Genomic DNA, 23,331 nt, shown 5'->3' on the forward strand with positions numbered 1-23,331 from the left:
ATGTGGTTGTCTCCCATTGGCCTTGTTCAATTACCTATATCAACCCTTGTCCAATAGGGTCTCAGGGGTGGAAATGTCCCAGGAGTCTCATAGTTTCTTTGACCTTTTCCTCCCATAAACTGAGTCATAGGGGATTAGGATTAATGTCCATCTGGGCACAGGTACACTCTCTATAGTAAACAAGGCCTGTGGGGATGTTACTCCATGGAGCCCTTAAGCCACAAATGTTAATCAATGGCCATATCAAAGAATGCATCAAAGCCCATGCCCCTACACTGACTACCTGAATTAAATATTCTGGCTCAATCCCCCTTCTAGAGTTGGCGACTCTAACTGTGGGGGGGCGGGCAGTGACCATTCTGACTGCCTCCTGCTGAATAGGGGTGTTGTTAGGGGAGAGCAGTTAAGTCTCCACTCATGGGATGGTCAAGTGGGCTTCAAAAAACTGCATTGGGTACCCTTTCCATCACCATTTGAGGGTTGATGGCTTCTCATCGGGATGTAATAAAATGAGAAATACAATTAATTATACAGGTTTTGAATAAAACGATTAAGACCACAATGATGGCTATGGTGAGGAAATATTTTCTCCAGGAGGAGGAGGTCAACCAGTTCCAGAGGACAGTTCCAAAAGCTGGAGCTGGATCAGACATCTTATGAATCTGCTGCTGGAGATCTTTAGTTTCTGTTTAGTAACTGATGTCTTAGTGTCTCATTTGACATCTGTTAAACCTTATGAGCACAAATGTATTGGATCAGATCCTGGATGAGCCCCTAAAAGTGATGTTACCAGAAAGATGATACCAGAATCTGGGTTCGTGTTCAAGGCAGCCAAAGAATGAACTCTGCAAACACACAGGCAGCAAGCAAGCAGTCTTTATTGAAGGAAAGCAGATAGCTCCCAGGGTTGTTGGGAGGGGGGAGAAGAGCCCCTCAACTTTTTAATCATTCAAGTTTACTAACTTTACTCTTGTTTTATATAGGATATGCTTTTTTGGCTATATTCATATGTGAATCTAATTTCTTTATTCCTGCATTATACTTCTTTCAATTAGTTTATTTTCCTTATTGCCAAAGAATTTGCTACAACTCTTAAACATGAATCAACCATTAAACAGTGGATCAAAGGAGAAATCACAGATTAATTTAGAAATATTTTGAGATGAATAAAAACAAAAACACATTACCAAAACTTATGGAATGCAGTGAAATCAATGCTTAGATGGGAAATTTATAGCTATAAAAGAAGGAAGACCTCAAATCAATACATTTACTTTATGATTTAAGGAATTATAAGAACAAACTAAACCCAAAGCTAGCAAGAAGAAGGAAATACTGAAGATTAGAGCATAAAAATGAAATAGAGAATAGAGAAGATTAGAGTGAATGAAACACAAGTTAGTTATTTGAAAAGATAAACAAAGTTAGAAAAACTTAACTAGACTGACTATAAAAAGAAAGAAAGAAAAAAATACAAATAGATAAGACCAGAAATGAAACAGGGAACACAATGACTGACCTTACAGAAATAAAAAGGATTGTAAGATAATGAATAAATATCAATAAATTCTGTATCAACAAATTAGATAATTAGATAACATATAAAATGAAAAAATTACTATAAACACTCAAATTACCAAAACTTAATCAGGGAAAATTAAAATAGATTTATAGAAAATACTTAGGTTAAATTCAAAGATTTAATCAGTATTCAAAAAGCTTTTAACAAAAATAAGTCCAGGACCAGATCTCTTCACTGGTGAATACTACTGAACATTTAAAGAAGAATTAACACCTTTTCAAATTCTCCAAAAAATAGAAGAGGAGGGAGCACATTATAATTCATTTTAAGGGGTCAACATTACACAAATACCAAAGCCAGACAAGTCACAAGAAAAAAAAATCACAGACCACTATCCTTCATGAATAAATATACAAAAATCATCAACAAAATACTAACAAACTGAACCCAAAAGTACATTAAAAAGATTATACACTGCAACAAAGTGAGATTTATGCCAGAAATACAAAGGGGGGGGGGTAGACACACTAAAATTGATCAATGTAATATAACACATTAAAGAAATGAAGGAAAAAACCTGTGTGATAATCTTAAATGGTGCATAAAAAGTATTTGACAGGATCTAACATCCCTTCATAATTTAAAGAAACACTCAGAAAACTATGAATAGAAAGGTATTTCTTCAAAATGATTAAGGGCATTTATGAACAACTCACAGTTAACATTTTACTCAATGAAGAAAAGCTGAGAACTTACCCCTGGGTCAGGAAAAAGATAGGTGCCTATTTTCACCACTGTTATTCTATATTGTACCAGGCTATAGACACATACATTAGGCAAGAAAAAGAAATTAAATGCATTCAAATTGGAAATGAGGTAAAATAACCTCTCTTCATAGTTGACATGATCCTATATAAAGAAAATCTGAATGAATCCTCAAAAAAAACCCAAAAACCTACTACAGACAATAAACAAATTCAAAAGTTTTTGAGGGCACAAGATCAACACACACAAAAATCAATTGTGTTCCTATACACTTTAATGAACAATTGAAAAAGGAAATTAAGAAGATAATTTTCATATCATCCAAAATGAAAATTATCTATAAATAAATTTATCCAAGGAGGTGAAAGACTTGTATACCAAAAGCTATAAAACATTGCTGAACGAAATTTTAAAAGACCTAAGCAAATATAAAGCAGTTCATGATTCTGGATTAGAAAACTTAATATTGTTAAAATATCAGCACTCCCCAAAGTGATCTACATATGCAATGCATTCTCTATCAAAAGTCAATATTTTGCAGAAATGGAAAAACTGGTCCTCAAAATCAAATGAAATTCAGAGTTCCCATCATGGCTCAGTGTTTAATGAACCCAACAAGTACCCATGAGGATGTAGGTTCAATCCCTGGCCTTGCTCATTGGTTTGAGGATCTGGCATTGCCATGAGCTGTTGTGTAGGTTGTAGATGCAGCTCAGATCCTGCATTTTTGTGGCTGTGGCACAGGCTGGCAGCTACAGCTTCAATTTGACCCCTAGCCTGGGAACCTCCTTATGCCATGGGTGTGGCACAAAAAAAAAAAGGCAAAAATCAAATGAAATTGGAAGGAACACTAAACAATCAAAACAGCCTCAGAAAAGATGATCAAAATTGGAAAATTCAGGAGTTCCTTTAGGGGCATAGCAGAAATAAATTCAACTAGTATCCATGAAGATGCAGGTTTGATACCTGGCCTCACTCATCTGGAATTGCCATGAGCTGTGGTGTGGGACACAGATGTAGCTCAGCTCTGGCATTGGTAAGGCTGTGGTGTAGGCCAGCAGCTATAGCTTGGACTCAACCCCTAGCCTGGGAACTTCCATGTGTGGTGGGTGTGGCCCTAAAAAAAGGCAAAAAAAAAAAATGGAAAATTCACCCTTCTTGATTTCAAAATTTACTACAAAGCTATAATAATCAAAACAATATGGTACTAGCTGAAGGAATAGTCAGTGGAATAGAATTGAAAGTCCAGAAATAAATGCATTCATCTATAGCCAATTGATTTTTTCAAGTTTTATTGAAGTATAGTTGATTTACAATGTTGTGATCATTTCTGATGTACAGCAAAATGATTAACTTATGCACATAAACACATCCATTCTCTTTCATATTCTTTTCCCATATAGGTTATCACAGAATATTGGGTAGAGTTCCCTGCCCTATACAGAATGTCCCCATTGACTGTTCCATATAAAATAGTATGTGTATCCCAATCCCAAATCCCCAATTCATCCCCCCCACATTGTCCCATTTGGTAGACATAAGATTATTTTCAAAGTCTGTGAATATTCTGTTTTGATTTTTGACAGTGGTACTACTCCACTCAATGGAGAAGGAATAGTTTGTTCAACCAATAGTGGCAGGTTAACTGGATGTCCACATGCAAAAGAATGTAGTTGGACACTTACCTCACACCATACACAAAATTTTAAATGGGTGAACAACCTAACTTTAGGAATTAAAACCATAAACATCTTAGATGAAAACATAGGAGTAAATCTTCATGATCTTGGGCTTGGCAGTGGATTCTTTGATGTAACTTTAAGTTTTTGAAGTCATGTAGTGTGGATTCTTTTTTTCTCCTTTCTCATACTACTGCTTTTGAGATTCATCAGTAGTTCATGTTGTTTCTCTATCATTCTGTCTTCATTATATGAACATAGGAAAATTTCTTTTATACATGTTCCTTTAATTTTCTTGTTAGGGTCAATATTAATTAATTAATTTATTTATTTATTTATTTTGTTTCCCCAATACATTATTTTTTTTCTACTGTATAGCATGGTGACCCAGTTACACATACATGTATACATTCCTTTTTCTCACATACATGTTCCTTTAGATATGACCTCTGGGTTGTCCCCAGTTTTTAAGTCTTATAAGTAAATATACAACAAATATTGTACAAGACTTTTTGTGAACATATGTCCTTGTTAATCTTGAGGATATACTTGGTAGTAGAATATGTTAGCTATAGGGTGGGGTATATTTAACTTTATTAGAAATTGCCAAACAGCTTTCCAAACTGGTCATGCCATTTTATAGTTCCATAGCCAATGTATGAGAATGTTAGTTGCTCTACATCCTTGCCAACACTTGACATTATCAGTCTTTTTCACCTTAGCTACACTGATCATTATGTAGTGATACCTTCTTGAGGTTTAATAAAAGTAGAAGTTTTATAATTTATAGAAGTTTTTTATATATTCTAAATATGTGTACTTTGATAAATATGCTAATAGTCTCTGCTAGACTGTGGCTTGTTTTCTAAAATTCTTAATATTGTCTTCTGATTGGAAAAGTTTTAAAATTTAGCCCAAATCCAATTTATCACTTTTTTCTTTATTTGCTTACTATAAGCTTATGAATAATTTTCTGCATTTATCCTAGAAGCATTATGAATTTAATTTTTACATTTAGTTATAAAATCCAACAAAAAAAATTTTTTGCATATAATATGAAGGGAAAAAACAAGGTTCACATTTTTCTGTATTGATATTCACTTGCTCTAGCACCATTTGTCAGGAATATCTCCTTTTCCTACTGATATGTACTGGCATCTTTCTCAAACATCATGTGACCATACATGTGTAGGTCTACTTCCAGTCTTACTATTCTGCCACTTAGATCTCACCAAATACAACAGTGTTGTATTTACCATAGCTTTATGATGGATTCGGTCCTACACATCATCCATGGCTGTTTCTCTTTTTCAAGATCATCATGGGCATTCTAGGTCTTTTGCACTTCCATATGAATTTTAGAATTAGCACCCCAATATACAGTAAACCCAAGATTTTGGATGACTCATCATTTTCCATGGCTCTTGGCACTGTGAGACAACTTTCTCCTTGGATACTTCATAAAATTGCCTTAAAAAAATACCACATTGAATAACTTTCCCAGCCTCTACTGGGGACCCAGAGCCCTTTTGAGATATTGAACATAATGCTACCTTTTTGTCTAGACTGGCAACATTTTTATAATTACAGATCTTGAGCTGTGTGGCACTGCTGGTTGTGGCTGAGCTTGTCTGTGTGTCTGATGGCTGTCTCTCTATGTACTGGCCTGTGACAGAATGAGCTGAAGTGCTGGAATCTGATCCATGCATCTCTCATTGTCCAGAATCCCGACTAGGGAATGTCCAAAGGCAGTGGTGGAGAAACACAACACTTTTTGAAGCCTCTGCTTACAAGAAGTCTGTTTAAATTCCATTGGCAAAACATACCATGGGGTAAAATTCAGATTCAGGAATTGAGAAAATACATAACACCTCTCAAAGGGAGTGACTGCAAAGACACATGGCAAAGGGAATATATGTAGAAAAGTATGGAGAACTGGATTCATTAATGCAATTCATTTAAATTTGTAGTTTACTGCTTAACAGATAAACACTAACATAGTGTTATCCCGCTTCAATTCTTTATGCTATTGTTCTATATTTTACTTCCTTTTTTAATTACTCAATGAATTTTGTTACATTTATAGTTGTACAATGATCATCACAATCCAATTTTATAGCATTTCCATCCCAAATCCCCAGGACATTGACCCCCCCCCAACCTGTCTCATTTGGAAAACATAAGTTTTTCAAGGTCTACATGTCAGTATCTGCTCTGTAAAGAAGTTCATTTTGTCCTTTTTTTAGATTCCACATATAAGTCATAGCATATGATGTTGATTCTATATTTTACTTCTGCACAGTATACTGGTATTATTGTTGCTTAAAACCTTCAGTAATCCTCCAAAATACTTTTCAATAGTCTCATTTTTAACATCATCTAGGAAATTATTGATCCAGTGATCAAATACTGTTTACTCAGAAACCAAGACCACTCACCTTCCAGCAACATTTCTCATCCCCTAATATTATCTTACACATGTAGTGCACCCCAAACTCTGAGGTTGAGTGGGGTGGATGGAATGTACAACCATGATCTGTCTAGGCCCAGATCATATCTATTCTCCAAGGTATTCTTTTTCTAGGATACCTTACCCAAATTCATCCCAGCCCTCTCTCCCTTCTCAGACATACAGTGTCATTTCATATGTCAGGTATCTCTCTGTCTTGCTTTCTTTGGACCTCAGGGACAGACAATGGGAGTCATCCTAATTCTTGGTTCGAAAAACATTCATTCATTCATACATGGTCTTATTTATGTTTGTTTCTAATAATATAATGCATACTCATGTACACATCTCTAAAATAGGGAAATTGGAACATTGAAAGTATCGGCTTCATTGTCATTGTATCTACTTGTGTCTGTGGAACATTGTATCTACTTCATGGTCCTGCCCCATCCTGACCCTCTTGGTCTTCTCATTTGAGTGAACTTAGCAAAAATCTTTTCTTCTTTTTTAACTGGGTTAAAATATACTAAACATAAAGTTTATCATCTTATTCATTTTTAAGTGTACACTTCATTAGTTTAAATAATTTACATTGTTGTGCAATCATCACATGCCATCCATCCCCAGGATTCTTTTCATCGTGTAAATCTGAAACTCTATACTTATTAAACAGTAACTTCCCTTTCCTCCTTCTAGCCCCTGGAAACCATCATTACACTTTATGTCTCTATGAGTTTGACTACCTAGTACCTCATATAAGTGGAATCATTCAGTATTGTCCTTTTGCTACTGGCTTATTTCACCTAGCATGATGTCCTCAATGTTTATCCTTGTTGTAGTGAATTGCAGAATTTCCTCCCTTTTCTCCTATTTAGTTTCTTTTTTAACCATTTTTTGTATTGCAATATAGTTGATTTACAATGTATATATGTATGTGTACACATATTCTATTTCAGTTTCTTTTCCATTATAGATTATTACAAGATATTGAATATAGTTCCTGTGCTATTAAGCAGAGCTTTTTTGGTTATCTGTTTTATATATAGTAGTGTATTTGTTAATCCCAAACTCCTAATTTATGCGTCCCCCACTTTTCTCTTTGGTAACCTTAAGTTCATTTTCTATGTCTATGAATCTATTTCTGTTTTGTAATTAAGAGAATTTCTATTATTTTTTAATATTTCACCTATAAGTTATATCATATGAAATTTGTCTCTGACTTACTTCACTCAATGTGATTTTTAGGTCCATCCATATTGCTGCAAATGGCATTATTTTTTCTTTTTTAATGGCTGAGTAATATACCATTTTATATTATATACAATATATTATTTATTTTATATATATATATATATCTCACATTTTCTTTGTCCACTCATCTGTCAATGGACATTTACATTGCTTCCATGTCTTGGCTATTGTAAATAGTTCTTCTATGAATATTGGGGTGCATGTATTTTTTCAAATTAAGAGTTTTATCCAGATATATGCTTACAAGTGGGATTGCAAGATCATGTGTTTAACTCCATTTTTAATTTTTAAGGAACCTCCATACTGTTCCCCATAGTAGCTACACAAGTTTGCATTCCCACCAAAGTGTAGGAGGGTTCTTTTTTCTCCATACCCTCTCCACCATTTATAATAGTAGACTTTTTAATGATGGCCATTCTGCCTGGTGTGAGGTGATATATCATTGTAGTTTTTTTTATTTATGTAATAATTAGTGATGGTGAGTATCTTTTCATGTGCTTGTTGGCCAACTGTATTTCTTCTTTGGAGAAATGTCAACTTAAGTCTATTAAATTTCCCTCCTTTTGAAGGCTGAATAATGTTCCTTGATATGCATATACCCCATTTTGGTAATCCGTATACCAGGCAATGGACACTTGGTTGCTTCCATGTTTTAGTTATTGGGAATAATGCTAGTATGAGCTAAATGGTATACAAATATCTCTTTAAGGCCCAGTTTTCAATTCTTTTGGGTATATGCCCAGAAATGGAATTGCTGAGTCAAATGGTAATTCTATTTTTTATTTTTTGAGCAACCTCCATACTGTATTCTATTGTTATACAATTTTACATTTGCACCAACAGTTCACAAGGGTCCAATTTCTCCATATCCTTGCCAACTTGTGATTTTCTGTTTTGATAGCCACCCTAATGAATGTGAGGTGGTATCCCATTTCAGTTTTCAGTTGCTTGTTGAGCATGTTTTCATGCATTTATTGACCATTCATTTGTTTCCTTTGGAGAAATGTCTATTTGAGTCCTTTGTCCATTTTTTAAATTGTTTTGTTGTTGTGATTGTTGAGTTTTAGGAGTTCTCCATATATTATTCAATAATAACTTATACAATTTGCAAATATTTATTTCTTGCCTGTGGGTTCCCTTTTTAATCTGTGGATAGTGTCTTTTCATATACAAAATTTTAAAATCTTCATGAAGTCCAATTTGTCTATTTTTTTGTTTGTTACCTGTGTCTTTGGTGTACTATTCAACAAATAATTACCAAATCCAAAGTCATGAAGCTTTCATCCTATCAATATTTTAAAGTATATTGAGATTTAGTGCATGGCCTAAAATTACGACCTATTCTGGAAAATGCCTCATGTACACTTGAGAAAAATGTTTACTCTGCTATTGCATAGAATGTTCTGTAAACATCTATTATATCTAGTTGGTTTAACGTGTTGTTTGAGGCCTTGGTTTCCTTGTTTATCTGCTGTCTGATTATTCTATCCATTATTGTGAGAGAGGTTAGAAGTCCCCAGTTATAGAGAACTTTCTGTTTCTGCATGGAATTCTGTCAGTTTGTGCTTCAAATATTTTGATGGCATGTCATGAGGTATGCAAATGTTTATAATTGTTGTATCTTCTTGTTGTATTGAATTTTTTGTTATTATATAATATCCCTTATCTCTCAGAAACTTTTTTGATTTAAAGTCTGTTTTTTCTAATATTAGTATACCTCTTTCTGCTCTCTCTTTGTTACTAGTTGCATGAACTATCTTTTCCCATCATTTCACTTTCTACCTGTTTGTGTCTTTGGATTTCAGGTGAGTTGTGTAGATATCACACAATTAGATCACGTGTTTTATCCATTCTTAAAATCTGTCTTTTAATTGGATAATTTCAATTCATTTACATTTAAAGAAATTATTGATAAAGAAGGACTTCTGACAATGTGCTTTTAGTTTTATTGTGCCCCACAGTTCCTTTTTTCTCATTCCCTTCCTGCCTGCCTTTTTTGAACTTACTTGATTTTTCATACTAAAATGTTTAAATTTCATATCTCTCCTTTTGTGTATATTCTATAGCTAGTTTCTTTGTGTTATCATGGGAATTACATTTGACATTCTAAATTTATAGCATTCCAATTTGAATTTAAAACAGCTTAATTTTATTTTTGAAGATGTGTAGGTGAAATTTATTTCATATTAATAATTTTTTATTACTCAATGAATTTAACACATCTGTAGTTGTATAATGATCATCACAATCCAGTTTTATAGGATTTCCATCCCACACCCCCAGCTCATCCCCCCAAACCCTCCAAACTGTCTCCTCTGGAGACCATAAGTTTTTCAATGTCTGTGAGTCAGCATCTGTTCTGCAAAGAAGTTCAGTCTGTCCTTTTTTCAGATTCCACATGTCAGTGAAAGCATTTGATGTTGGCGACTCATTGTATGTCTGACTTCACTCAGCATGATAACTTCTAGGTCCATCCATGTTGCTAAAAATGCCGGTATTTCGTTCCTCTTAATGGCTGAGTCATATTCCATTGTGTATATGTACCACATCTTCTTGATCCACTCCTCTGTCGATGGACATTTAGGTTGTTTCCATGTCTTGGCTATTGCAAATAGTGCTGCCATGAACATTGGCGTACATGTGTCTTTGCGAGTCGTGGTTCTCCCTGGATAGATGCCCAGGAGTGGGATGGCTGGATCAAATGGTAGTTCTATGTTTAGTTTTCTGAGGACTCTCCAGACTGTTTTCCACAGTGGTTGCACCAATTTACAATCCCACCACCAGTGTACTAGGATTCCTTTTTCTCCACACCCTCTCCAGCACTTGTTGTTTGTAGACTTTTGGATGCTGGCCATTCAGGCTGGTGTAAGGTGGTACCTCACAGTGGTTTTGGTTGGCATTTCTCTAATGATGAGTGATGTTGAACATCTTTTCATGTGTTTCTCGGCCATCCATATGTCTTCTTTGGAGAACTGTCTGTTTAGATCTTTGGCCCATTTTTTGATGGGGTTGTTGGTTTTTTTTGTTATGGAGCTGCAGAAGGTGTTTGTAAATTTTGGAGATTAATCCCTTGTCAGTCGATTCATTTGCAAAGATTTTCTCCCATTCTGTGGGTTGTCTTTTCATTTTGCTTACGGTTTTTTGCTGATTTGGTTTTCTGTCTGCTGACCTGATTGGCTGATTTCCATTTTTCTATCTTCCATATCACTGATTCGTTCTTCTGCATTATTCATTCTGGTTTTTATTGCCCTTAGTTCAGTTTGTATCTCTGCAAATGAATTCTAGTTTTTCTTGGCTCCTCCTTCTATTTTCTAGTTCCTTTCTGAGGGTGTCTGCATTACTGTTCATATCTTCTCTTAATTCCTCCAGGATTTTCACTGTTTCTCTTTTGAACTCCAGGTCTGTCAGACTGCAGAGATCTGTTTCATTGTTGACTGCTTTAGGTGAGTTCTCCTGTTGGTTTGACTGGGGGTGGTTTCTCAGCTTCTTCATCTTGCTTGTTGTTTTCTTTCTCCTGAGGGAGTTGTACTCTCCGTGGCCAGGCAGTGTTTGCCTTGTCACTGCCGTGGAATGTTTCCTGTGGGCTGGCATTGTTGATCAGTCTTTTTTGAGGCAGTGTGGCTTTTCTGGAGTGTTGATGGGGCTAACAGTGTTTCTTTGAAGCAAAGGAGGACTTCCTGAGGGCAGACAGAACTGGGAGATCCACACCACGATGGGAGTAGATTTCACTCGGCTGGGCAGAGCTTGCTCTGGTGTTTTTGGGCTGTGGGGCTTTTGCAGGGGGCTGGTGGTGCTGGGCAGCTGTTCCTCAGGAGTGCAGCACTCCCCAAGGGTGGGAGCAGCTATCTGGGCCACTGAGAACCCAAGAGGCTCTTCCCCAGGGCAGCCTGACTCAGAAAGACTGTCTGAGAATGTAGGCAGATCTTTTCACAGCCTGGCCAAGCTTTTTCTAGCTTTTCTGGGCTGCAGGGGCTCTTTCAGGGGACTGGCGGTGCTGGGCAGCTGTTCTGCAGGAGTGCAGCACCCCCGAGGCCTTGAGCAGCTAGCTGGGCCACTGTGAACCCAAGAGGATCTTCCCCAGGGCAGCCTGACTTGGAAGGACTTTCCAAGAATTAGGCAGATCTTTTCACAGCCCGGCCAAGCTTGTTCTAGCTTTTCTGGGCTGCAGGCCTTTTCCCGGGGACTGGTGGTGTTTGGTCCTGCTCCATGGGGGTGTAATCCCTCCAAAGGTCAAGCAGACAGGGCAGGGACAGCCCCTGCAGTGGCAGGCTTCTGGTAATTGTTGAGGCCAGCCCTCCCAGGTGGCAGGCAGCCCCAGGTCCAGCGTGTGCATAAGGGGTGGCAGGGACGGGGGAGTGATGCACTGGGAAGCACAGCTTTCTGCTAGCTAGCAGGCCAGTAAGCTCGCTGTGGAGTATTCTGTGGGGGCCCACCCCTTCTTCTCTCCCCTCCCCAACACTGGCACAGACCCGGATCTTCTCCTAGGTTCCCTATGATGTGGCTTTCCACTTCCCCGCCCCTAGAGTGTTGCTCCCTCCCCCTGCAATGCTCTGCTTTCTAGTCTTCCAGGCAGTCTCTGCCCCATCAAACTTGACAGACTGGTTTCTAGACCTCCCAAGCAGTCTCCACTCCACCCTGCACTCCCTGCCCTTTCCTGGGGACTAACCTCTAGAGCCGAGGTCTCAGTGCCCCGCTCCCACCCAGGCGTCTTATTTTTTGGTGACTCTGCCCATAGTTCAGATGATCTGTGTGGTTCTCGATCTGCTTTTCAGAACTCCAACTTACTGCTATACTCTTCTCTGCATCTGGAGATTCCTCCGGTTTGGTTGATCTTTCCCTCGAGCAGGTGACTTTCCAGGATGCGGGATCCCTTTCTCCTCTGCAGTTCCCTTTCAGGATTGTCCATCCAGCTCGGATTCCCCTTCTCTCACTCTCCTCTTTTCTCTTGTTTTACCTAGTAATGTCACAAAATTCTTGCCCTTATTGGAGCTTAGGTTCTTCTGCCAGCAATTGGTTGCTGTTCTGTGTGAGTCATTTATCCTGGAGATGTGTTTTCTTTGCTGTGTTTGTGGGAGAGGGCGAGCGTGTCCCCTACTCTTCCGCCATCTTGCCTCCTCCTGTTGGAAGTTTTTTAATCACAGTTTCAATTTCAGTTCTTGTGATTGGTCAGTTCATCTTTTCTATTTTATCTTGGTTTAGTCTTGGCAGGTTGTACCTTTTTAAGGATTTGTCCATTTCTTCTAGGTTTTCCATTTTATTGTCATATAGTTGCATATAGTAGTCTCTTATGATCCTTTGTACTCCTGTGGTGTCCATTGAGACGTCTCCTTTTTCATTTCTAATTTTATTGATTTGAGTCCTCTCTCTTTTTTTCTTGATAAGTCTGGCTAAGGGTTTATCAATTTTGTTGATCTTTTCAAAGAACCAGCTTTTTGTTTCATTGATCTTTCCTATGGTTTTCTTCATTTCTATTCCATTGATTTCTGCTCTGATCTTTATGATTTCCTTCCTTCTAGTAACTTTAGATCTTGTCTGTTCCTCTCTCTTGAGCTGCTTTAGATGTAAAGTTAGCTTGTTTATTTGAGCTTTTTCTTGTTTCCTGAGGCGGGCTTGTATTGGTCTAAATTTTCCTTTTAGAATGGCTTTTGCTGAATCCCATAGGTTTTGGAGTGTTTTATCTTTGTTGTCATTTGCTTCTAGGTATTTTTTAATTTCCTCTTGGATTTCTTCAATGATCCATTGGTTGTTTAGTAGCATGTTATTTAGTCTCCAAGTATTTGTGTTTTTTGCAGGTTTTTTTCTTGTTGTTAATTTCCAGTCATACAGCATTGTGGTCGGAAAAGATGCTTGATATGATTTCAATTTTCTTAAAGTTACCGAGGTTGGATGTGTAGCCCAGGATGTGATCCATCTTAGAGAATGTTCTGTGTGCGCTTGAGAAGAATGTGTATTCTGTTGCTTTTGGATGGAATGTCCTATAAATATTAAGCCCATCTGGTCCATTGCTTCATTCAGGGCCTGTGTTTCCTTATTGATTTTCTGTCTGATTGATCTGTCCATTGCTGTGAGTGGGGTGTTAAAGTCCCCCACTATGATTGTGTTATTGTCAATTTGTCCTTTTAAGGTTGTTAGCAGTTGCCTTATATATTGTGGTGAACCTGTGTTGGGTGCGTAGATACTTAAAATTGTTATATCTTCTTCTGAGATTGGTCCTTTGATCATTATGTAATGACCTTTTTTGTCCCTTAAAATATTCTTCATTTTAAAGTCTATTTTGTCTGTTATGAGTATTGCTACTCCAGCTTTCTTTTGATTCCTGTTTGCATGGACTATTTTCTTCCATCCTCTCATTTTCAATTTGTATGTGTCCCTAGAAGTGAAGTGGGTCTCTTGAAGACAGCATATGTATGGATATTGCTTTCATATCCATTCAGCCAGTCTATGTCTTTTGGTGCAACAGCTTAACTTTAAACATACTAGAGCTCTGCTTCTTTACAGTTGATCCACAGCCAGTTTAGTTGTTGATGTCACAAAATTGTGCCTTATACATATTGTGCTCTCAAAACATAAACTTAAATTTTTTTTTGGTTTTTGTCTTTTCAGGGCCACACCCATGGCACATGGAGGTTCCCATGATAGGGGTCAAATCAGAGCTGTTGCCGCCAGCCTACACCACAGCCACAGCAACACCATATCCAATCCATGTCTGCAACCTACACCACAGCCCATGGCAATGCTGGATACTTAACCCACTGAACAAGGCCAGGGATTGAACCTGCATCCTCATGCATAGTAGTCAGATTCATTTCCACTGAGCCACTACAGGAATTCTGAAACTAACAATTCTTTTAATTGCATCAATATTTTTAATCTCGGAGAAAACAGAAAGGTGCAGTTACAAAATATTGTTACAATAACACTGACTCATAACTGGCAATATATTTATATCCTTATTGAGATGTTCATTTTTTTTCATGTCTTGAAGTTGCTATTTTCCTTTCTTTTCACCTACAGTACTCCCCTGAGTATTTTTTGCAGGGCAAGTGTAGTGGTCATAAATCCTCTCAGCCCTTGTTCATCTAGGAATAGGCTGATTTTCCCCTCCTTTTGCAGAGACAGTTTTTCCAGATTAGAATTCTCAGTTGAGAGTTTTTCTCTTTTAGCCTTTGCTTTTATCTGCCCACTGTCTTCTGGTCTCAAACATTTCTGATGAGATATATACTGATAATCTTATTGAGAATCCCTTGTATGTGATAATTCTCTTATCTTTTATTGCTTTTGGGATTTGCTCTTTGGCTTTGGCTTTTGAAACTTTGATTATAATGTATTTCAGTGTGAATCTTTTTTGACTTTATCTTTTCCAGAGTCTGTTAATCCTCTTGGATGTTTATATTTATGTATTTCATTAAATTTGCAAAATTTCTAGCTGTAATTTCTCTAAATACTTTCCCTTTCCATTTATCTTTCTCTTCTCCCAGAGAAGAGAAGTACCCATAATGTGTACTTTAGCTACTTGATAGTGTGTCACTCACTGGTCCCTTAGACTCTGTTTGCCTTTCTTAAACTTTTTACTTTCTGTTTCTCAACCTCCATAATTTCCATTGTGCTAGTTCAAGCTCACTGTTTATTTCTTCTGCCTGCTCCACTTGCCTTGAATCCATCCAGTGAACTTTTAATTTCAGTTATTGCATTTTTCAGCTCCAGAGTGTTTCCTTTGTTTTTGTCTGCTTTTAGATTTTTTATCTTGGTTGCAAATTCTATTTTGCTCACACATTATTTTCTTGACTTTCTCCACATCTTTTAGTTCAGCTTATCTAATATATCTGCCCTGTGTCTCTTCCAGGGACAGATTCTGTTCATTATATTTTTCCTTTGATTGAGCCATTCCCTGTTTTTCTGTATGTCTTGTGGGGCTTTTTGTTGTTGTTGTTGAACACTGGATATTTTAATTGAATATGTGGTAATTATGAAAATCAGATTGACCCCCTTACCCAGGGTTTTCTGGGTTTTAAAAAATGGTGTGTGTTATTGATTTTTGTAGTCTGCTCTCTGTGCTAAGAACCAGCCTGGGTTGTATCTTGAGATCATCTGTCTTTTATGACCTGAGCATACATTGTTACTTTCTAATTTTCTCCATATATTCAGTTCATTTTGAATGTCCTAGTCTTTAATGTCCGGGTACCAAATAGGGAAGAGTGAAAAATGAAGGCAGAAAAGTGCTGTGGCCCCATAAATTCCCTATAAGCTGCTTTAGCTGGAGCACAGGTGCTTGTGACAATATGGAGAGGTACAATAACAATGGATGCCTCCCCCCTTTGTGTGTACATTTGTGAATCAAAAGCAGCAATCTAAAATCTAAGCACAAATAAGCAATATGTAGAAGATAGAGTCTTATTTTCTCACCCTGGCTCCTACACGCTGTGTGAAGCTCTCCAGGAATATGTGTATAGCTCCCTGTCCCAGGAGTGAGGTTGGTAGCTGCTACTGTGTTAAGAGCTGAATTTGACTGCAGTTTACCTTCCCAGCCTTCAAAAGCCTCTAGGGTTCCAAAATAGTTATATCAGACAAATTATGGCAGTGTGCTTGCTGTCCTGGTAAGAGAGAGATTCCTAGCCCTTCATTTAGGCCATTTCCCAGGATCCTCCCCATAAATCTTTTATAGACAATCATAGTATATACATAGATTCCAGAGTATAAGACCCATTCTTGGCCATTATATCTCTACCCTGTAGCCAATTCTCATTCTGGAACTAATTTCATATGTTATTTGTTTGCTATTGCCCCACAGCTCTTAAGCGCTATTCTGCTTTATTTGTCACTCTTTTTCTTTTGTGTCAGTATGCATAATAGCAATTGACCTATCTTCATATTCACTGATTCTTTCCTCATTTTTATCCAGTCTGCTGATACATCTACTGAAGGAATTTTTAAAATCTCCAATAGTGTGTGTTTCTGGCATTTCTAATTGATTATTTTTTATATTTCCATATCTCTGCTTAAATTCTTCATGTTTTCATGCATGTTGTTTACTTCTTTAACATGCTTTCTTTTTTTCTTTTGTCTTTTTAGGGCCACACACATGGCATATGGAGGCTCCCAGGCTAGGGGTTGAATTGGAGCTGTAGCTCCTGGCTTATGCCACAGCCACAGAAATGTGAGAGCTTTAACCCGCTGAGTGGGGCCAAAAATCAAACCCACATCATCATGCATACTAGTCAGATTTGTTAACCACTGAGCTGTGATGGGAACTCCTTCTTTAACATATAATCATTATTTTAAAGTTCCTTTCAGGTATTTTCAATATTTCAGTCATCTCTGGATATGAATCTGTTTAATGCTTTTTTTCTTAACAATGGATATAGTGTTTTATCCCCTCCTCCTGTGTGTGTATGTGTGTGTGCATGTGTATATATGTGTGTGTATGTATATTTTCATTTTTTGTTGAATACCAGTCACTATAGAAGAATATTTAAAACTAAAGTCTCTGTACCCAAAAACATGCATTCCTCTTCTGACAAACCCCTGGTATGATGAGGCACAGCTGATTCAGGCTAGTGTGAACTTGAGCTGGGTTGTAGTTTTTGTTGTTCCTGCTGACTTCAGTGCACCAGAGGCTTCAGATCCCTCCATGGTAGGCTCTGTGTGAGGCCTGGGGTGTTTCTCTATTCCTGCTCCACCCTTAACTTCAGCATTTCTGTATACCTGTGTCAAGTTTTTGCCTGCCCTCCAGAAGAAAACTTCTGTTCTTGGCATTCATTACTAGACTGTTAACGGGAATGAGAAACCTTGAGTCCCCTGATTCAACCTCAGTCTTAGGCAGAGCTATGGGTCTGAGTTGTAAATGGATCTCTGTATGCCACTGTTCTTCCTTTGGGGTAGCTAAGCTCTACTTTGTATCTATGATAGCTCCTGAGAGGATCTAGGCCCTGCCCCCATGGAGGCAGTCCTCAGATGTTCCTGGTGTTAGCTTTGCACAGTTGGATGTAAGGCTTGTTTTTACTGTCCCTGCAGAATAATGCACCTTTGCCATGCTCTGAGGGAAGGAATATTTGATGCTCCCCCTTGATAGCCAGTAGAAGGCTTCTGCTCCATGTATAAGAAGGAAAACAAGCTGTGTTCTTGCAAGTACCTAGTAGTAGATGGTCATCTTCTGAAGACCTGCACTGAGGTGCTCTCTCTGGACCCCTGTTCTGCCCCATGTATATCTCATTAGCTGCTATTGATGACCCAAGCAAAAGACCTACCAGTGAGTACAAACCTTATCTTATCTAATTACACATCATTCTGAACTGGCACAGTATCCCACATTTGAAAAACTCATTGAAACTATAGCTGACTTTCTCTCTTCCCTTCCTTTGTGCTGTGCTAAAGGTGAAACTACTTGTGTGGAGCTCATCATTCTGACCCCCATCCACCTGATTCCATGTGGGCCTTGGCATCTATGTGAGCATGACAGGAATATTTTACCCTATCTCTGCACTTTCCACCCAATGTCTTGGGTGCTCCACAAGACTCTCCATTCTTGACTTGTTAGAACTCAGCCTCCTAGCCACATGTGAGCTCTAGGAACTTCAAAGTCTAACCTGGCCACTCTGCCCTCCTTGTGGAATTATACACTCTGAACACATGCTTCAGGGTCCAATAGCAGACTGTGGGAATGGAGGCCCTCTGGGGCTCCTTCTCTCTGGAACAACCTCCCTCTTTGCAAATTTCAGCTGCCTATGTTCCTCTTCACATCACAACTTGGAATGTGCCCCAGACAGGATGATGGGTTACTTCTAGACCTTGCCTCATCTGCTCTCTTTTCTCAGGGACCATAACCCTGGTTTACTTCATGGCTGATGAGAAACATTTGCCTTGTGTGTAGACATGTTCACTGCTAGATTGTGGCAGAGGGAAGTTCACTCCAGTTAGCCTATTGTGGGCACAGTGGAAGCTTTCGGTAAATTTTTAGTTGGCTCAGTAGTTCAAAGTGTTTCCTAACTGTGTTTTACTAGGTTGCTTCTCCAGCATTACTGTTTCTGAGTTTTTTCCTTCCTTCCATTGCTCTGCATTCCTGTTTGCAACCATCTAATTCTTCAGTGGCTCTTTTCTGATAATACCTTTCCAACACAGTCAGCAATAAGCACAAGTACTGCTGATATTCTGCTTCCCATGGTTTTCCTTTGAGCTCTAAAACTGATTCCCCACATGTAACAGGCCAACCCTTATCCAAATATGCCCCTCCTTTGATACAAATGAGTCTTCAGCCTGTGAGAACAGCTCCTTTCCAGACAAGGCAGGCCTACTGGCACACTGGTCAGGATAGTACAAGGTTCTGGAACCAATTACTATATCCATTGGCATATATAAGGACATATAGGGTGAACCCACAAAATTTGGAGGTTCCTTTCTTATACTCACTCTGTATCATCCACTCATGGTCACCTAGAGACTCAGCTTATGGAGTTGTTTGTACTTGAGCCATGTCAGTGGGAATGAAATAGGATGAATCAAGTCCTGGCTCTTACATCTCTTAGGAAGTGTCACATGAGGCTTATATTTAAACTTCATTGAACAAAGCTTGAGTGTCTAGTGCAGAAAACAGCCATTTGGAAGGCCAGTGCAGGAGAAGGAGTTCCAGCATGAGCCCACTAGGCCTTGGGGCAGGGTATACCCTGGGGAACAGTTGTGAGAAGACCTTTTACTGGGCCTCTACTCCTTTCTGACAGGTGACACTTCAGACAAGCTGCAGGAGGCACAGCTGCCTCTGATCCCATCACCCCTGTGCCAGCTACTTTATGGACACACATCATATATTCTGCCAGACATGCTCTGTGCTGGAGACCTCAGAAACATGAAGACTGTGTGTAAGGTGCAATCCACTCTGAGTGTAGGAGGCTAAGCCCAGGGATTTCAGATGTTTCATCTTCTTTAAGACAGGGGCACTTCTCCTGGGTGGGTAGGTGGGCCCAGAGAGCCACTCCTTAAGGGCTTGGAAGTACATCTCCATACAGCCATAGATTGTGTGGGAGACCATAGGCCTCATTCATACTCTGTGGACCCCAGTGCTGGCCAGAGCAGGCCAAGACTCCATGTTGCCTGGGTGCCTTGCCTGCTAACTGTTGACACAAGGCACCCACCCTCTACTTACAAGACAGTGCAGTGAACACTGTTGCCTGAAGCAGGGCCTCCCTCTGGCAAGGTTGGGCTACATGAGTGGAAGGATTCTGGCCTTGTCCCATAAGGGTGGGTATAAGACCTCAAACTCCCAGTTCATAAGAAATTCCTCTTTTTTTCCAGGGTGACTCTGGGGGCCCTCTCGTCTGTGAATTCAACCACACCTGGATTCAAGTTGGAGTAGTGAGCTGGGGACGTGGTTGCACATACCCTATGTATCCTGCAGTTTATGCCCAAGTCTCCTATTTCTCAAAATGGATTCATTATCACATAGAAAACACACCCTTACCTCATCAGCCACTCCCCACCATCTCCTCTATTCTGGGGGTCACCATCAGTGTCCTTGTTACCTCGCTGGCTGTCTCATCAATGTTGTAAGGGCCAAGGCTCCCCACCCCCAGCTTATTCATGGCTGCATGCCTCTGTCCCTACCAGCTCCAGCCTCTCAGGTCTTTGTGTACCTGAGCAAGGTGAGGGCCACCAGCTAGGCCCTTATGCAGAGTCCAGGAAGAGGCTAACAAAGGCCACACCCAGAAAGGCACAGAAGCTAGTCTCATCACAGAAGGGTGGAAGTACATGAGAGAGCAGAGCACATTGTCTGAGTGCTCTGGACACCTAATATTTGGTAAAATATTAAATATTTACCCAAAAAAGTGTCCCAGAAGTCCTATGTCCATCTTTCTATCCAGAGTGCAAGCTCCCTCATGCAGATAGTGTATTCATCACACGCCTAGTTGGGATGACAGGCAGAAGGATGAGAGAAAAAGGACAAAGCAAACTGCAGCATTTATAGAAAGGTCAGCCACACAAACACTAGTGTCTTGGATAGAGGGAGAGCCTCAAAGCCTTGGAGAAACCTGAAGCAGCTCATCTGAAGAGGGCAAAGTAGAGAGTAGTGGAATAGAGCCACACAGAATACCAATACCACTGCCCAGCACACCCAGGCCTGAGACACTTGGGTGAGGTCTGGGTGCTGAGGCTCAGGTCTCAGAAGTCAGTCCCAGGGACAGGATTAGGGTTGGCTGTGTGGAAACTGCCTGAGGAGACTAGGGTGTGGTATAAGAAGCCTAGGTAATGTGGGAGGAAGTGTGGGAGCACAAGAGAAACAATGTTCCATTGTTGGGGAGTGCAAGGGGAGGGGATATGGGACTGCCATAGGAATGTGTGGGCCCTCAGGCAGCATGGCACATTCTTCGTGGGCTGTGGGTGCTGGTACAAGCTGTCACAGCCATCTCAGAGGTAGGTGAAGCCCACCATTGCCTACCAACACCCCTACCCCAGAGATTGACACCACTGCAGAGTGCCCTGTGGGAGGGCATCTCCCACCATACCAGCCTCCTTGTGACATGTGTGGGCTGTGCACCTGTGCATGCCATCAAGGGGATAATGTCCTGCACATTCTGAGGAAAGAGAGAGAAAGCATCAAAAACAAATGCAGCCTTCATGCTAAAAAAAAAGAAAAAAAAAAGGAAAACCCACTCAAGCTACCCAGGTATGCTCCCACATATAAACAGACCTCTAAGATTATGGTAAATAATTGTTTCCCCTAAACTCACAGAATAAGGGAAATATAAGCAAAGTGAAGAGGGAGAGGAACCATTCCCATTTAAAAGAACAGGAAAATTCCTTTGAAGAAACATACAGTATAACAGACGTTGAGTTCAAAAAGAGGTAATAAAAGGAATTACTGAAGGAATTAAGAAAGGCTATCAATATAAATGCATATTGCTGTAAAAAAGGAACTAGAAACTATAAGAAGGAGCAAGGAAAAACTATAAAATTCATTTGCCAAAATGAAACCTGAGCTAAAGGTGATGAATAGCAGAATGAATAATTCAGAAGTAGGAATAAGTGACTTGGAAGATAGAATAATGGGAATCACCCAATCAGGAGAGCAGACATAAAGCCAAATTTTAAAAAAATGAAATCAGTGTAAGAGATCAAAGGAATAAAATACAGCATGCCATTCTACCCTTAATAGGGGTCCCAGAAGGAGAAGAAAGAAGAAAGAGAATTGAAAATGTTTTTGAAGAAATTATGTATGAAAACTTCCCCAGTCTAAAGAAAGATAAAGGAAGCAAAAAAGGTCCCTAATAAGATAAACCCAAACAAATCTATACCAAGACATATAATAAAGGTGGCAAAAGTTGAATATAGAAGAGGATTTTAAAGGCAGCAAGAGAAAAACAAAGAGTTAATTATGAGGGGACCCCCCCCATAAAGCTACCAGCTTATTTCTTTATGGAAATGTTGCAGGCCATAAGAGAGTGGCAACATATATTTAAAATTCTGAAAGGGAAAAAACTGCAGCCTAGAACAATTTGCCCATCAAAATTATCATTTAAAATAGAAGAGAAATAAAGAATTTCTCAGATAAGTAAAAAAAAATAAATAAAAGGATACAGCAATACTAAACCTATCTTAAAAGAAATATTGAAAGTTCTCTAAATAGAAAGGAAGTAAGAAGGCATAGGTGGAAGAAATCATAATTGGAAAGTAAATCACTTAAGCAGATCAAAAAGAAAAAAATACTATTTGTGAAAGAGATGATGAAGACAAGGAATGACAACAGGACAAACACAAAGATCTAAAGAAGGACATAAAAATCATAAAATATGGGGAAGGAGAGTTAGAAAATCTAGACTCTTTTTAAGAATGTTTGAGCCTGACTATCAGTATAAAGCAAGGGGTTAATATACTTGAAAAACAGGGCAACCATAAATCAAAAATAAGCAATAGACTCACAAAAACCAAAAAGGAGAGGATATGAGTGTAAAGTAAAAGTAAATCATCAAACCACAAAAAGGAAAAGAAGGGGACAAAGAAAAAACATAGAAATGGAAAATAAGGTTTAAAATGACAATAAATAGATATTTATTTAATGATATTTAAAAGTCAATAGACTGAATGCTCCAATCAAAAGACATAGTGGCAGACAGGATAAGAAAAGAAAGAACTTACAATATGCTGCTTAAAGGATCCACTTTAGGGCAAAGAACACACATAGATTGAAAGTGAGGGGATGGAAAAATATATTTTATGAAGACAGAAGTGACCAGAAAGTGGAAGTCACAAAACTCGTATCAGAGAAAATATACTTTATAACAAAAGCCATTAAGAAGGACACTAATGATAAAAGGATCAATTCAAGAAAAGGATATCATACGCATCAACATATATATACCTAATATAGGAGCACCCAAATGCATAAAAAAATACTAACAGACACAAAGTGAGAAATTGATGAGAATGCAGTAATAGTAGAAGACTTTAACACCCCCACTCACATCAATGGACAGACTTCTAGACAGAAAATCAATAGCACAAAAGAAATCTTAAATGATACATTAGAACAATTAGACTTAATTGATATTTACATCCCTAAAAAATGATAATGTACATTCTTTTCAAGTGCACTCTCTAAGATTTACCACAAACTATGGGGCACAAAAATAACCTCAAAAAATTTAAGAGTATAGAAGTTATTCTAAGCATCTTCTCTGACC

General features: G+C 38.6%; 1 protein-coding gene across 1 annotated transcript in view; it reads left to right on the forward strand.

Moving 5' to 3' along the window:
• PRSS38 (protease, serine 38) overlaps positions 1-22,626 on the forward strand; it is a 35,896-nt gene extending 13,270 nt beyond the window's left edge. Inside the window, exons 4-5 of the mRNA XM_003354166.5 lie at positions 19,378-19,520; positions 19,949-22,626. Coding sequence (XP_003354214.3) covers positions 19,378-19,520; positions 19,949-20,203 — 398 coding nt within the window. The 3' untranslated portion in view covers positions 20,204-22,626. The remainder of the gene's footprint in view (positions 1-19,377; positions 19,521-19,948) is intronic.

This window comes from Sus scrofa, chromosome 2 (genome assembly GCF_000003025.6).
Source record: "Sus scrofa isolate TJ Tabasco breed Duroc chromosome 2, Sscrofa11.1, whole genome shotgun sequence".
NCBI lineage: Eukaryota > Metazoa > Chordata > Mammalia > Artiodactyla > Suidae > Sus > Sus scrofa.